The sequence below is a fragment of the Monodelphis domestica genome, chromosome 1 (assembly GCF_027887165.1).
Source record: "Monodelphis domestica isolate mMonDom1 chromosome 1, mMonDom1.pri, whole genome shotgun sequence".
Taxonomy (NCBI): Eukaryota; Metazoa; Chordata; class Mammalia; order Didelphimorphia; family Didelphidae; genus Monodelphis; species Monodelphis domestica.
The window spans coordinates 715,059,618-715,073,652 of NC_077227.1; the positions used below are offsets into that span (position 1 = coordinate 715,059,618).

At 40.6% G+C, this 14,035-nt stretch overlaps 1 protein-coding gene across 2 annotated transcripts in view; it reads left to right on the forward strand.

Moving 5' to 3' along the window:
- Positions 1–14,035, forward strand: part of GLG1 (golgi glycoprotein 1) — a 174,720-nt gene that overhangs the window by 155,380 nt on the left and 5,305 nt on the right. For both annotated transcript variants that reach the window (XM_007477507.3, XM_007477508.3), the window contains exons 20-26: positions 7,652–7,775; positions 9,034–9,176; positions 9,339–9,440; positions 10,734–10,841; positions 11,327–11,447; positions 12,147–12,253; positions 13,160–13,323. In XM_007477507.3, coding sequence (XP_007477569.1) covers positions 7,652–7,775; positions 9,034–9,176; positions 9,339–9,440; positions 10,734–10,841; positions 11,327–11,447; positions 12,147–12,253; positions 13,160–13,323 — 869 coding nt within the window. The remainder of the gene's footprint in view (positions 1–7,651; positions 7,776–9,033; positions 9,177–9,338; positions 9,441–10,733; positions 10,842–11,326; positions 11,448–12,146; positions 12,254–13,159; positions 13,324–14,035) is intronic.

Consider the following 14,035-nt stretch of genomic DNA (forward strand, 5'->3'; position numbering starts at 1 on the left):
AAGAATTTTAAAATTTAGGTTTTTTGATAATTATTTGATTGTGGTCACCAATCTAAAGATATTATAACTTAAGTCAAAATGACTTTTTAGAAGCTTTATTTATAAAGAGGTTGAAAGAGTGAAACGTGGGAAAATGTAAGAAGAAGGCTTTGCCATGTCCCTTGTCCCCATGTGGATTTTCCGATAATACTCAGCCAGAAGTCCGGTGGTGTCTTCAGCAAGGGTTCTACCAACACAGCCTCCTCTAGGAAAGGAAGGCCTCTCCAGAAGCCAGGAAAGGAAAGCCAGCTACTCACCCAGCTCCCCCAATGCAGAGTCTCCAAAGGCGAAGTCCTCCAAAGTTCAAAGCCAAGATCCAAAAGTGAAGCTGAAGTTCTTAGCCAAAGATACCCTTGACAGAAAGTTCAGGACTTTTTATAGACCTTTTTCCATGTCACTTCCTGTCCCTTCCTCCACTTTAGAGGAACCAATTGCAATTTTTCAGTTTCCCTAGTACTGCCCAAGGAGTGGTCAGGGCCTCTGGCGTTGTTACCCGCTCTGGCAAATGACTTATGAATTCTCCTACTTAGTAACTGGGTAAGGGTACTTTAAGTTCTGATTGATTAGTTTTAAAGTTGCTGATTGATAGACAAAGAAAGTTTGATCCACTCTTCACAAGGTATATATAATTTTTGGGGTGTTTGCTCAAACATTTTTTGCTAATAGGGATGTGCAGTTCAAAGCATAATAATTTGAGAAATGCCCATTTAAAACAATTCTAATGTATCACCTCCCATCCATTAGATTGGCAAAGTTGACAGATACGGAAAATGAAAAATGCAGGTGGGGCTATGGAAAAAACAGGTGCATTAATGCACGATAGGTAGAGCTATGAGCTGTCTAGCTACTCTGGAAAACATTTGGAATGATGTCCAAGAAAATATTAAATCTGTCATACTCTTTGACTCAACAATACCATTACATTAGTCTGTGCTTCAAAGAAAGAGGGAAATGACCCTCTACAAAATCATAATACTTCTTTTTATATTAGCAAAGAACTGAAAACTGAAAGAATGACCATTCATTGGAGAATGGCTGAATAAGCTATGCTATGTGAATTTGATGGAATATTATTGTGCTTTAAGAAATGAGGAAAGAAGGGGCAGCTGGATGACTCAGTGGATAGTGAGCCAGGCCTGGAGATAGGAAAATCCTGGATTCAAAGCTGGCCTCAGATACTTCCCAGTTGTGTGCCCCAGGCAAGTCACTTGACCCCAATTGCCTAGCCCTTACCATTCTTTCTGCCTTGTAATCTGAGACTTAGTATTAGTTGTAAGACAGAAAGTAAAGGTGGTTTTTTTGTTTGTTTGTTTGTTTGTTTTTTAAGAAAAATGATAAAAGAAATGATTTCAGAAAACCCTGGGAAAACTTGTGTTAACTGATGCTGAGTGAAATGAGAGAGGATTATCTTTACAATATTATTGTTATTGTTTAAACTGTTCACCTTGTTCTGCTCATTTCACTCAGCATCCGTTAAGACAAGGCATGAATTTATTTTATTTGATCATACATATTTGTAATGTTTTTATTTGGGGCAGGGGAAGAGGGAAAGAGAATTTGAACCTGAAGATATAATAAAATAGATTTTTTTAATGTGGTTTTTTTTTTCCCCATACGCAGTATGCTTGTGAGTTTGTAAGTGAACCATTCTGCAAAATATAATGTAGGGGGCAGGAGGACCCAGATGGCAAAGTAAAGGGATTTGTCTTGAGTTCTCCCAAATGCTTCTCCAAACAAATAATGTCTTTAAAGTAATATCTCTATTGTTGAGTTTAAATGCTCACTCTATTGCAAATAATATAATAATATGGAATATGTAATAATATGTAATAATATGGAAATAGGTTTCAAACAGTGATATATGTAAAATCCAGAGTTGTTAGCTCTGGGAGGGGGAGTGAGGAGGAGAGGGAAAGAACATGAATCATGTAACAATGGGAAAATGTTATTAATTAATTAGATTCCTCTTAAATATATAATATTTCTAAATTAGTTGTAGAGCAATAGAACCAACAGAGGGTCAGGGCAAAACAATTTTCCAGCCCTAGATAACTTAGAAGGTCAGCACAAAAAGTCTGTCTCACTGGGGTGAGAACAGAGCACAGTCCAACTCAACTTCCTCTGGCAAACCAACACCAGAGGGTGGGGGTGTCTGAACTGTCATCAGTAGTTTCTGAAGCTCTCAGCCTACAGATCATAAGGGGAGTTGACAACTGGTCAGAAGATTATAGGAAACTCTTCACTGGCACTGGGTACTGTGGAAGAAGCATGAAGAGAGAAAGGTTTTGAAGGACAAGACAAGATGCAAGAGACTAAGCTGGGGACATATTTTGTCAGTCAGGACAAAGATTCTAAAACGGAATGTTCCCAGGAGGAGTGGCACTTGAGCTGACGTGGGGCAGGGAACTGGGAGTGTCACTCTCTCTCTGGCAGTTGAGGCTGGCTGAAGACCCTGATTGTGCTGGCTTGTTTTGGGGGGCTTTCTGATCAAGAGGAGACCCCTGTGCTTTCTGAGATTTTGACCAAGAGTTGGGGTTTTTCTGGCCACAGAGAGGAGAAGAAGGAGAAACTTGGCTTTTGAGTTGGTTGTCTCTCTCTGAGAGTTTAAGCTGGCCAAGAGAAACTGAGAGACCTTGATGGTGTTATAAAAGAAGAAAGAAGAACTTAGCTATTGTTCCTTTTCTCACTTTTGTTACTGGACTATTTCCATAACCCTCTCAAATACCTTTAAGTTTCAGCTTTGCAACCATACTCCCCCCCCAGAACCCAAAGACTTTGGTTTCCCGAAAGCTGCCCCTCAGGTCATGGGAATAACACCGCCAAATCGCTAGTCAGCATCGTTTATGGTCAGAACTACGATGGTATCTGATCGTCTTCGAACCTCCGACTTTAGGTCTTGATTAATGAAAACATTCTTGGCAAATGCTTTTGCTCTGGTCCATCTTGCACCAGTCCAAGAATTTCACCTCTAGCGGCACAATACGAATGCCCCCGGCCATCTCTCTTAATCATGACCCCATTTCCGAAAACCAACAAAATAGAACCGGGGTCCTATTCCATTATTCCTAGCTGGGGTATCCAGGCGACTCAGGCCTGCTTTGAACACTAATTTTTTCAAAGTAAATGCTTCGGTCCCCATGGGACACTCGGCCATAAAGATTACATATACTTGTGCCTGGAGTTGCCAGAGAAACAATTCATGTTGAAGTGGTAATTGTTAAAACATTCATTGTAATATTACTAACATAATCCACAGTTTCCACCACCATTTGGGTTATCTTGCTGTATAGTATATGGTATACCCAATAGCAGGCAATGATTGTGATGATCACCACACTACTTGTTTGAACATCTTTGCTTTCTTTCTTTCTTGCCTGTGGGATTGTTGGGTACAGTCAGACCAAGGATGCCACTTGAAATAGAATATGTAACCTGAGGGGAAACTATTACTAGTTGAAATATAAAAAAAAACTATATATAATATATTTTAATATAGTTTTTATTAATAAACATAAATATATATATACATATATATATATATAAACTGAGAGAAACTGTTTCTTCTTGAACTGATTGCTGTCCTCTGTATGACTAGAGAGAGCTGCTAGAGGGGAGCCACCCTGAGGATCTCCTAGTTACAATGGGGATAGATGAGAGACACTGCTAGTACAGGGGAATGTTGCCACACAGGGATGCTGGTACACAGAGGACTGCTCTGGGGTTTATTCTGGGTTTTGCCTGCTGATCCCTATTGATGGCTGATGGATCAATCTACTTCCTAACCTCCTTCTTCCCTCACTCCCTCCTTTTTCCAACTCTCTCCTCCCTCCCTTGCCTCCCCCACCTCCCAATACTTCTTGAAGCCTTTGGCTTCTTCCCTCCCCCCCTAAGTGAACTATAAAGATCTTCTTTTCTTTTCCTTTTTCAAGTAGGGGTTTATTGAGATAACAGGATGAGAAGCTGAGGAAAGTGGAATGAGGGTTTCCCTAATCTATAAGGGAAATTTGAGAGGGTTATGGAAATAGTTCAGTAACAAAAATGAGAAAAGGAACAGTTTGATAAATGGAAGACAACAGCTAAGATATTCTTTCTCCTTTTACAACACCATCAAGGTCTCTCAGTTTCTCCTGGCCAGCTTAAACTCTCAGAGAGAGACAACCAACTCAAAAGCCAAGTTTCTCTTTCTCCTCTCTTTGGCCAGAAAAACCCCAACTCTTGGTCAGTCAAAATCTGAGAGAGCACAGGGGTCTCCTCTTGATCAGAAAGCCCCCCAAAACAAGCCAGCACAATCAGGGTCTTCAGCCAGCCTCAACTGCCAGAGAGAGAGTGACACTCCCAGTCCCCTGCCCCACGTCAGCTCAAGTGTCACTCCTCCTGGGAACATTCCGTTTTAGAATCTTTGTCCTGTCTGACAAAACATGTCCCCAGCTTAGTCTCTTGCATTTTGTCTTGTCCTTCAAAACCTTTCTCTCTTCATGCCTCTTCCACAGTACAAGACTGTTACGTTGCCTATATACACTTCTAAGTCATAGTTTCAGGACAAGGAGGAGCATGGCAAAAAAAAGTGATTGCGAAACTCATAGACTCAAGCACAGGCCAGGAGAGCAATGACTACACCTCTCCTTAGATGATACCACTTTAGTAGAACTGAAAACTTATAGACATCCCCCTCCCCTGAATTAACTCTGAAAAATAGCAATTCAAAAAACCTGAGGCTTTGGACAGGGCACCCTCCAATCCAGGAGCAGAGCCTAACTTTAACATAAAGTTAAAAGTTAAGAATTAGAATAGGAAAATGAACCAAAAAAAAAAAGAGAACCTGACAATCAAGATGAATACGTGAATATGAAAAATATAATGAGGTCAGGAAAGATCAAAACACAAATTCAGAAGATGACAAAATCAAAATGGCTATATCCAAAGTCTCAGAGAAAAATGCAAATTGGCCTCAAGCCCAAAAAGAATTCCTGTAAGTGCTCCTGAAAAGAATGAAGAATGATTTAAGGAAATCATGAGAAAAAAAGTCAAAAAATGAGAATTGAGCAAGTGGAAGATAATGACTAGACATCAAGAAACAAAACAAAATGATTTTTAAAAAATAAGAAAATTTAAAATATCTCATTGGGAAAACAACTAACCTGGAAAATATATCAAGGAGAGTAATTTAAGAATTATTGAAAAGCCATGATCTAAAAAGAGCCTAGACATTATATTTCAAGAAATTATCAAGGAAATACTTCCCTGATATCCTAGAACATTATGTAAAATGAAAATTGAAGAATCCACTGATCATCTCCTAAAAAAAAAAAAACTCAAAATGAAAGCTCCCAGGAATACTATTGCGATGTTTCAGAGCCTTTCTGTCAAGGAAAAAATACTAGAAAGCAGCCAAAAATATTACAATATTGTGGCACTCCTGTGTGGATAGAATTTGCTCCCCAGTTCTCTTACCCAGCATCCTATTTACATAAGCACACAAATGGGATGCTGGGTAAGAGAATCCTGGGGAGCAAATTCTATCCATACACCAGTTAGGATAACACAAGATTTAGCAAGTTCTAAATTAAAGGATCAGAGTCTTTGGAATTTGATGTTCCAGAAGGCAAAGTAGCTAAGAATACAACCAAGAATCACCTGAATATATAATCCTTGGGTGAAGGGGAGGATGGATGCAGGCATTCCTGATGAAAAGACTGGGCTGAATAGATAATTTGGTTTTAAATACAAGACTCCAAAGAAGCGTAAAATTAAAAATCATAAGAGATTCAATAAACTGTTTACATTCTTCCATTGGAAGATGATCCTAAGACTGTTATTATTAGGTCAGAATAGAAGAAGAATACACAGAGGAATGCACAAGATGAAGAAGTGTAACAGCAATATTATATGAAGATAAACTGAGCAACTTAGCAATTCTCAGTACTATGGATCCAAGACAATTCTGTAAGAATTTAAATTTAGATTTTATGCTAAATATGAGAATTCTAAAGTAATATTGTGGTTGCAGATTTAAAACAATTACAGCTTAAGTCAAAATGACTTTTAGCAGCTTTATTTACTAAGAGGTGGAAAGAGTGAAAGTAGAAAAATGTAGATAAAGGGACAAAACGTACTGCCTAACTACCAATACCCTAAGTTTAATCCTAATGTCTCCAGACCAAAAATGCAAATCCTAAATGGAATCTCATCAGAATCCAAAGTCCTAATTAGGAAACTGAAATTTAAAAGAATCAGGAGTTGCTGAAGACTCCATGGAGAACCTTCAGTGCATGTGGGGCTAAGACTGCCAAGAATCTTACCAGAACTCATGCTGAAGGGAGTGTCCCACCAAAGCACCAAGGAGCAGAGAGGGTCTCCTCACCAAAGAACCAAGGAAGGAAGCACTCCACTTACCACCTCAAGCCGACGTAGGATCCAGGGAAAGAGTCTCCTCCAGTCCATCTCCCCAACTTAGAGAGTGAATGACTGAATCCTTGAACTGGCCTTTTAAAGCAGTTTTCTCGATGTCACTACCTGTCACTCCCTCACTTTACAGGAACCAATCGCAGTCTTTCATTTTGCCTAGCACCGCCCCGTGGGTGAACAGTGGCCCCTGGAATTGTCACCCACTCAAGCAAGTGACTTAGGAACTCTAATACTTAGTGACTGGTAAGGTACTAAGTAGGGGTACTTAAGTTTTTGATTGATTAACTTAAAAGTTGCTGATTGATAGAGTTTGATTCACTCTTCACAATTCCAAAGCCCTCCCCCTCCAGAAAAAAAAATTGATGTATTCTGATTGCAGATTGAAGCATACTTATTTTTATTTTATTTTCTTTGTGAGTTGTTACATTGTGTTATTTTTTTGGTCTGTGTTTTCTTTCACAATAGTGCTAAAATGAAATATATATTGCTTGATTTCACATGTATACACTATATCAAATTGCTTGCCTTTTCAAGGAGAGGGGCAAGGAGGAAAGGGAATAGAGAATTTGAAACTCAAATTTTAAAAAATGAAAGTAAATTTTTTTATATGTAATTGGCAAACATTTTTGAAGTTAAATATGTATTAAGAGGAAAAAAAACAAAATGCAAACTTTCTTTTATTAGAAGGTCTTTGGGATCAGAAATTTGAAACTTACACTAGCAAGGCTTGAAATAATAGAGTAATAGGTATCTAGGTAATAATTATAGTAGAGAGAATAAGGCAAAGTGCATCTTTATGCTCAAAACACAAAGGATAAGTTTGAATTCCTCTTCAGTGGGTAAGATTGCATGAGGTGATGGCTACAGTTTAATTCTTTCTTTAGCCCTTCAATAAAGTAATAAAAAATGAAACAAATTGTAGATCTCTGAGGTAAGTAGGAAATAGTAATTGCTCTTATTTCTCCAACATTTTAAGGTTTATTAAAAAGTGCTTTTCTCCTAGCATCCCAGTGTTGTAGCTAGTGCAACTGTATTAACTGTTTTCCTGGTCAAGAAACCGAGACTTAGAGGCCTTAGTGAGTTGCCTTTAGTTGGCCACATGGCTCACAGTTCAGGGCTGACCTCAGTGTCCTGGCTTTATGTCCCATGCTCAGTCCTGAGTCTGAGCCATACATGGAGCTACTGACTGGACTTCCTTCCTTTGCAGAGATTCTGTCCAGAAGCAGATTCAAAGAACATGCTCCAGTGTTTGAAACAAAATAAAAACAGTGAACTGATGGACCCCAAATGTAAACAGATGATTACCAAGCGCCAGATTACACAGAACACAGGTAATTAATCCCTCCTCATTCAACTCCTCTGGGTTCTTTTGAATTTGACAAAGGGAATAATGAACCAGCCTTGTAATGCCTTCTCTCCATTGAGGTCATTTTGATGTGATGCAGGTGAATAGCTAAAAGCTAAAAGAGGTAGGATAGATCCCAGTCATCAGGAGATAGAAAAGGAATCAATTTGGTGGCCTGGAGAAACCAATCCTGGCATGAGTATCTGGCATGCCAAGGAAGAAGGCATGAGTCTCAAAATGGTGATTTCAGTTAGACACAAGGCCTCGGAAGTGATGGTAATAATTACTAGATCTTTGATAGCATGACCAGCAGTAACTGAAGAATTTGTACCCTGGATACAAGAGGATAGACAGGCTAAACTTACTCTCTGCCCCTGCTTCCCTGCCTTCTCTCTCCCCTCAGTTTTAAATGATTTTACTAACAAGTTACCACAAGATTAGTTTTGACTTGTGATTGTAAAACAGCTTCAGTATAAAGAAGTGGTATGAGTCTCTTGATCCTTACCTCTTACAGTCATATAGCCTTGAGAAGTGATAACAACTCATGGTTGTGAACAGACCTTTTGGACCTAGACTTCCTTTGGTCTCTCAAATCTAAGAGTGCATCTTGATCCTGGAGAACTGATAAACCACACTTTCATTCTTGAAGTGTAGTGGAACATATTTGATGATGCAGAAAGTTGTATGTTCATCAGATGAGGTCACTCAGTTTAATTCCTTTTTCCTGGATTCAGTGTTGGGGGGCAAGAGGCATATGAATAAATGACAGGTGTTTTTTAAGAAAGTGTCAGTAGATTTACCATAGGTCCAAAGAACTCTTCATGTAAAATGCCATCCACCTCCAGATAGAGAAATCATGCTCAGAGTACAAATTGAAGCATTTGTGTGTATGTGTCTCTCTCTCTCTCTCTCTCTCTCTCTCTCTCTCTCTCTCTCTCTTCTCTCTCTCTCTCTCTCTCTCTCTCTCTCTCTCTCTCTCTCTCTCTCTCTCTCTCTCTCTCTCTCTCTCTCTCTCTCTCTCTCTCTCTATTTCTCTCTCTCTCCCTCCCTCCCTCCCTCCCTCCTTCCCACCCTCCCTCCCTCCCTCCCTCCCCCTCCCCCCAGTTGAGTGGGAGCCAGAGGGAAGCAGCAAATTTGGATGTGGAAATTTTTTAAAATAATTTTATTTTGGGTACATATAAAAACAGAATAAAATATCAAGGTGTGTGAACCCATATTAAGTTTTTTGGTTTCCTTTCTCCCAGATTACCGCCTAAACCCTGTGCTACGGAAAGCCTGTAAAGCTGATATTCCTAAATTCTGCCAGAATATCATAAATAAGGCCAAGGATGATTCTGAGCTAGAAGGCCAAGTCATCTCTTGTCTGAAGCTGAAATACGCTGATCAGGTAAGCCTGAATTAGGAGAGTAGTCCCTATTCTGAGATGATATACTTGAAACAGATTTGTTTTTTAATCTATTTATTATTCCTTGTATTCTTGCCTGCCTGTAGCTGAACAAATAGGCCAAAGTTAGCAAGCTAATTATTCTCCTTTCCCTCCTACCTACAGCGCCTTTCTCCAGACTGTGAGGACCAGATCCGAGTAATCATCCAGGAATCTGCTTTGGATTACAGACTAGACCCTCAATTGCAGATGCATTGCTCAGATGAGGTAGGAGAAGCTCATCATGAAGCTCATTGTGACCAGAACAACCTTGACCACTTTTAATGGGCAAGAAGCAGACTTGTAATCAAATTCACCCTTTCTTCTGTCCCCCTTTCCCCTAGTTTACCTCAAGTCTTCATAGTCATTCTGCTAGATTCTCCCCCACCCCCCACCCCCCACCCCCCCCTTTAGCTGTTGTCTAGTTTAAAAGGGAGTGGTGGATTTGGTGGCAGAAAAATCCCATCTCTTCTTCTTACCAGTTGTTTGTCCCTGCATTTGCCTCCCCACTCCCTGGGTTAGGAGGATCAGATGAGTTTAATGCATGTCAAGCACTTTGTAACTCCATAAGTGTTCTATAAATGAATGTGACAGCATGCCTTACTAGACTGCATCTTCATTGAATTCCTTGTTTGAAGTATATCAGATTACTGAGAAACCAGAAATGATCTTCTTGTAACTCTTTAGAAAACAGCCTATAGGCAAAATGTACAAGTACGATTTTTGTTCCTTCCCTTTCTTATCCCATTCTGTTGGTTAGTTCATTACAATCCAGAATGACCAAAAATAGGATATTTCTCCTTTGATATCTTATGATAATACCCATTTTAAGAGCTGTTTGGCCTCTTAGTACATACTTTCTCTAAAGAGAATACAATAAGAAATTTAGTTAGTATTTGTTTCTTTATACCATACAGCCATCTTGTTTCAACAGGATCATGGTTAAAGTGATCCTTTTCAGACAGGTCTTGATTAGATTAAATTAACCAAGGAAATTGTCCATTTTCTTCATTGTGAACCACACTGGGAATCCTCTGCCTGACAAGCATGTGCTGATTGTTGTCCTCAGCTCTAGCAGTACACCATCATGGATGGTCCTTAATCCACCTGTAGCATATTTTCTCCTAAGAGAATTTTCAGTAGGAATCAAGTAAATGTTTTCTGCGTGAGTCTGGCTCACATCTGGGGATGGTCATCTCAGTTTTTTTATGCTCTTGAGTGCCAGCCATGGTAAGTGAGGCAGGAGAAGAAGAGGTGTTCTGGGCCCCTTGCTTGCCAGGATGCTCTATGGAGAGAACTATTGGCAAATGGAATTGGAGATGCTGCATATTATCATGATTCACAGGCTGAGGCCTGCTAATTTGGAGATGTGAGCAAAGTTCTCCCCGACAACAAGAGTGGTATAGCACCAGTACTACAATGTTTCAAACCTCCTGAGCCACTGTTTGCTTGCTGGTGTTGTATGTCCTTCCTTTTGCCCTTTTCGTGAATGTGCTGCTTGTATATGTGTCCCTTAAATAGATCTCCAGCTTGTGTGCAGAAGAAGCAGCAGCCCAGGAACAGACAGGTCAGGTAGAAGAGTGTCTAAAAGTGAACCTGCTCAAGATCAAAACTGAAATGTGTAAAAAGGTAAGAGGACTCCACCAGCCTCGGGCACTCACTCCTACCTCTTTGTCCTACATCCAGGCCTTGGGCCTCCAGAGCTCTTGAACATTCCCCAGCTAGACTCTGTTGAAAAGAGAGTGCTTCATTTTAATGAGAAGGCTAAGAACAATGTCATCTTCCTAGCTACCCCCCTCCCCTTCCCACACTCCTTCAAGCCTTAGAACTAGGTTCAAGGGTCCCCCACCATTTTCCTACATGAGTTAGTTCATGTGTTCCAAGTCTATTATTAGCAGTATGCCGTCCCCCATTTTCTCCCCCCCCCCCCAATATTAAGGTGAATGTCTATTGACTCTCAGTAATTCCTATGATTTCATCAAGCCTGAAGCAATTTGTATTCAACTGGTCCATGGTCCTTACTAATTGATGCCTTGTTTCAGTTTAAATATTGGCAAATAATAGGTTTAATCTGCTTGGTCTTTTATGTCTCTGCAATCATCTTTCCTCTCCAGGAAGTATTAAACATGCTAAAAGAAAGCAAAGCAGACATATTTGTGGACCCCGTTCTTCATACAGCCTGTGCCTTGGACATCAAACATCATTGTGCAGCCATCCCCCCTGGTCGAGGGCGGCGTAAGTCACCATCTTTTCAGTTCCTCATCTACTCACTCTTACATACATGCTGTGATTATGCTAGAGGAGAAACAGGGATTCATGGATGTCAGTCATTGTCACTCTCCCTTTTGCAGCTGAGGGTATTCAGAGAACATGGCCCAAACAAACTTTCCCAGAGGTTAGGTGTTCTGGGTATTACCCAGGGCTATTACTGGATTAAGTGGCTGCTAGAACAAGGCCTCCAAGAAATGTTTTGATCTTGCTCAGGATTACCTAGGCCTAGAAGTAGCTGTAGATGTTATAAACTAAAAATAAAAAAGAATCATAAAAGAAACATGTTGTCTACTTCCTTTGCCAGATTTCAGCAGCCTCTCACTTAGGTCAGGGTGGTTTGTGCCTAGCATTGAGAGTTATGTTTATAGTGGGAAAACATAGGGAAACAAGGCCATCTCTGAATGTGGGAGAGGTATGGAGTCTGGAACCATCCAAGTCTTGCAAAAATGAGCAAGTTTTGAAAAGAATAGAGGACATTCCTTTCAATGTTGTATTTTGGTCTAGTTTTCCTCAGATGGTAAATTAGAAAAAACTTGTGTTGTTCTTGGTGGTTTTGAATTTTATAGTGACATGTAGCCTGATGAATGCCCTTATCCCTGGCTATCTGGGAGTACTTCCCTCAGCTATTTAGGCCTTTTGTGAATACCTTTTCTCTTTCTGCAGAAATGTCCTGCTTAATGGAGGCCCTAGAAGATAAGCGGGTCAGACTGCAGCCTGAATGCAAGAAACGCCTCAATGATCGGATCGAGATGTGGAGTTATGCAGCCAAGGTGAAGGTCGGGGGGGGGGGGGGGTAGCAGCATCTCCAGAGGTTCCTCCCTCTTTTGGAAGTTTGGCTTTTTCTTGAAATCCACAGCCTGCATCCCTGCTCCCTTGTCTTATTACAAGGGGTACCTCTGGCTGCCAAGTGTTTAAATTGAGGGGGAACAGGCAGGGCTGGTTTTATGAGTTCCTATAGTAAGTTTATCTTTCAAAGCCAATCAAGTCTTAGAATCTTTCCAAAAACCTTTTCCCAACCCTTGAGCAGCCTAAAAGCATCTTCCCCCTTTCTGTTAGGACACTGAATGCAGTAAGGGCTGCAGCTACCAAAGCCATGCTTGCAAACCTTTGTCCAGACTCAGACTAGTTTTTTCCTGCTTTCAACCTGAGCAACTTAGAATTAGTCAAGAAGATGAAAGAAGTGGCTTGTCACCCCTGCAGTTTATTATTATATTGCTGGATCCAAAGGGAAACCATGCAATAGGCCCGTGAGAAGTATAATAAGCCTTGTTTCCTACTAGAGTAGCTTTTTGTTAGGTTTTCATCAAAGTTTATGGGAAAGCAGTATCATAGCCCCTTAGTCTGTACTATGGACAACAAATAGCAAGATGAAGGTGGAAGGAATCATTGATTTAGGCAGGATCTCAGAGGTCATATAGTTCAAGGCAACCTAAAAGGCTAATTTGAGGCAACCAGTAGCATTGGGCTGGCAATCAGGAAGACCTGAGTTTATATCCAGCCTCAGACACTTGCTGTGTGACCCTGGACAAGTCACTTCACCTCTGCCCATGTGGTTCCCCTCAAGAGAAATTAGGACTGTGGAAGCTAAGGAGGGGCTAACACAAACAGATTATGCAGGTGATCGAGCTTCTAGCAGCTCTTGACCACATGTCACTTTGCTTCCTCCTCCCTTCCAGGTTGCCCCAGCAGAAGGCTTCTCTGATCTTGCCATGCAAGTGATGACATCCCCATCTAAAAACTACATTTTGTCAGTGATCACAGTGGGCATCTGTATACTGTTCCTGATTGGCCTGATGTGTGGACGAATCACCAAGCGGGTGACACGAGAGCTCAAGGACAGGTAGAGCCCAGATTGGCCACCAAAGCAATCACCTGCCCAGTGCCCAGTTTGTACAGCCCTCTTGTATAGTCTCCCCATCCACCTCACTCTTCTGAGCGGAGAAACAAGCACCCAAATTAGAACAGCAGCAGTTGTCCACTCCATTGCCCCATCTTGGATTTCGCCCACGGCATCCTCATCACTCTATGAAAGAGTCTGTGTACAACCTCAACAGCTGGCCCATGATTGTTATCCCCTTTATTAGACTTTTGTTTACCTGCCTGTAGATAAGTCTCACGCCAATGGAACTACCAACACTCCCAGAATCAGACTGACCTGACCTGCAGCTCAAACCATTTTTAAGTAAAAAATTTTTAAGAGAGAAAAATACATATATATATATATATGTGTGTGTGTGTATATATATATATGTATATATATATATAAAACCTCCAAGCTTGATTTGGGTAGTGGGGTTCATTCCTGGATACATTTATACTCTGTGACTGGGTAAAAATCAAGATAGGACTTTAGAGAGGAATCTTGTCATCTAACATAACTTGGTTTTTTGGATGTCTTACTTGTCTTCTCATGAGTGTCTTCAGCATTTAATCAGGATAGTGGATGCCAGTGATGGAATTCCCCACTAGCCATCCTGATTTGGGTCCCATTCATTTCTGCTGAAACATCAATGCCTTCCAACTTCCGTCCTCATAGAGCCACTACTGGCCAA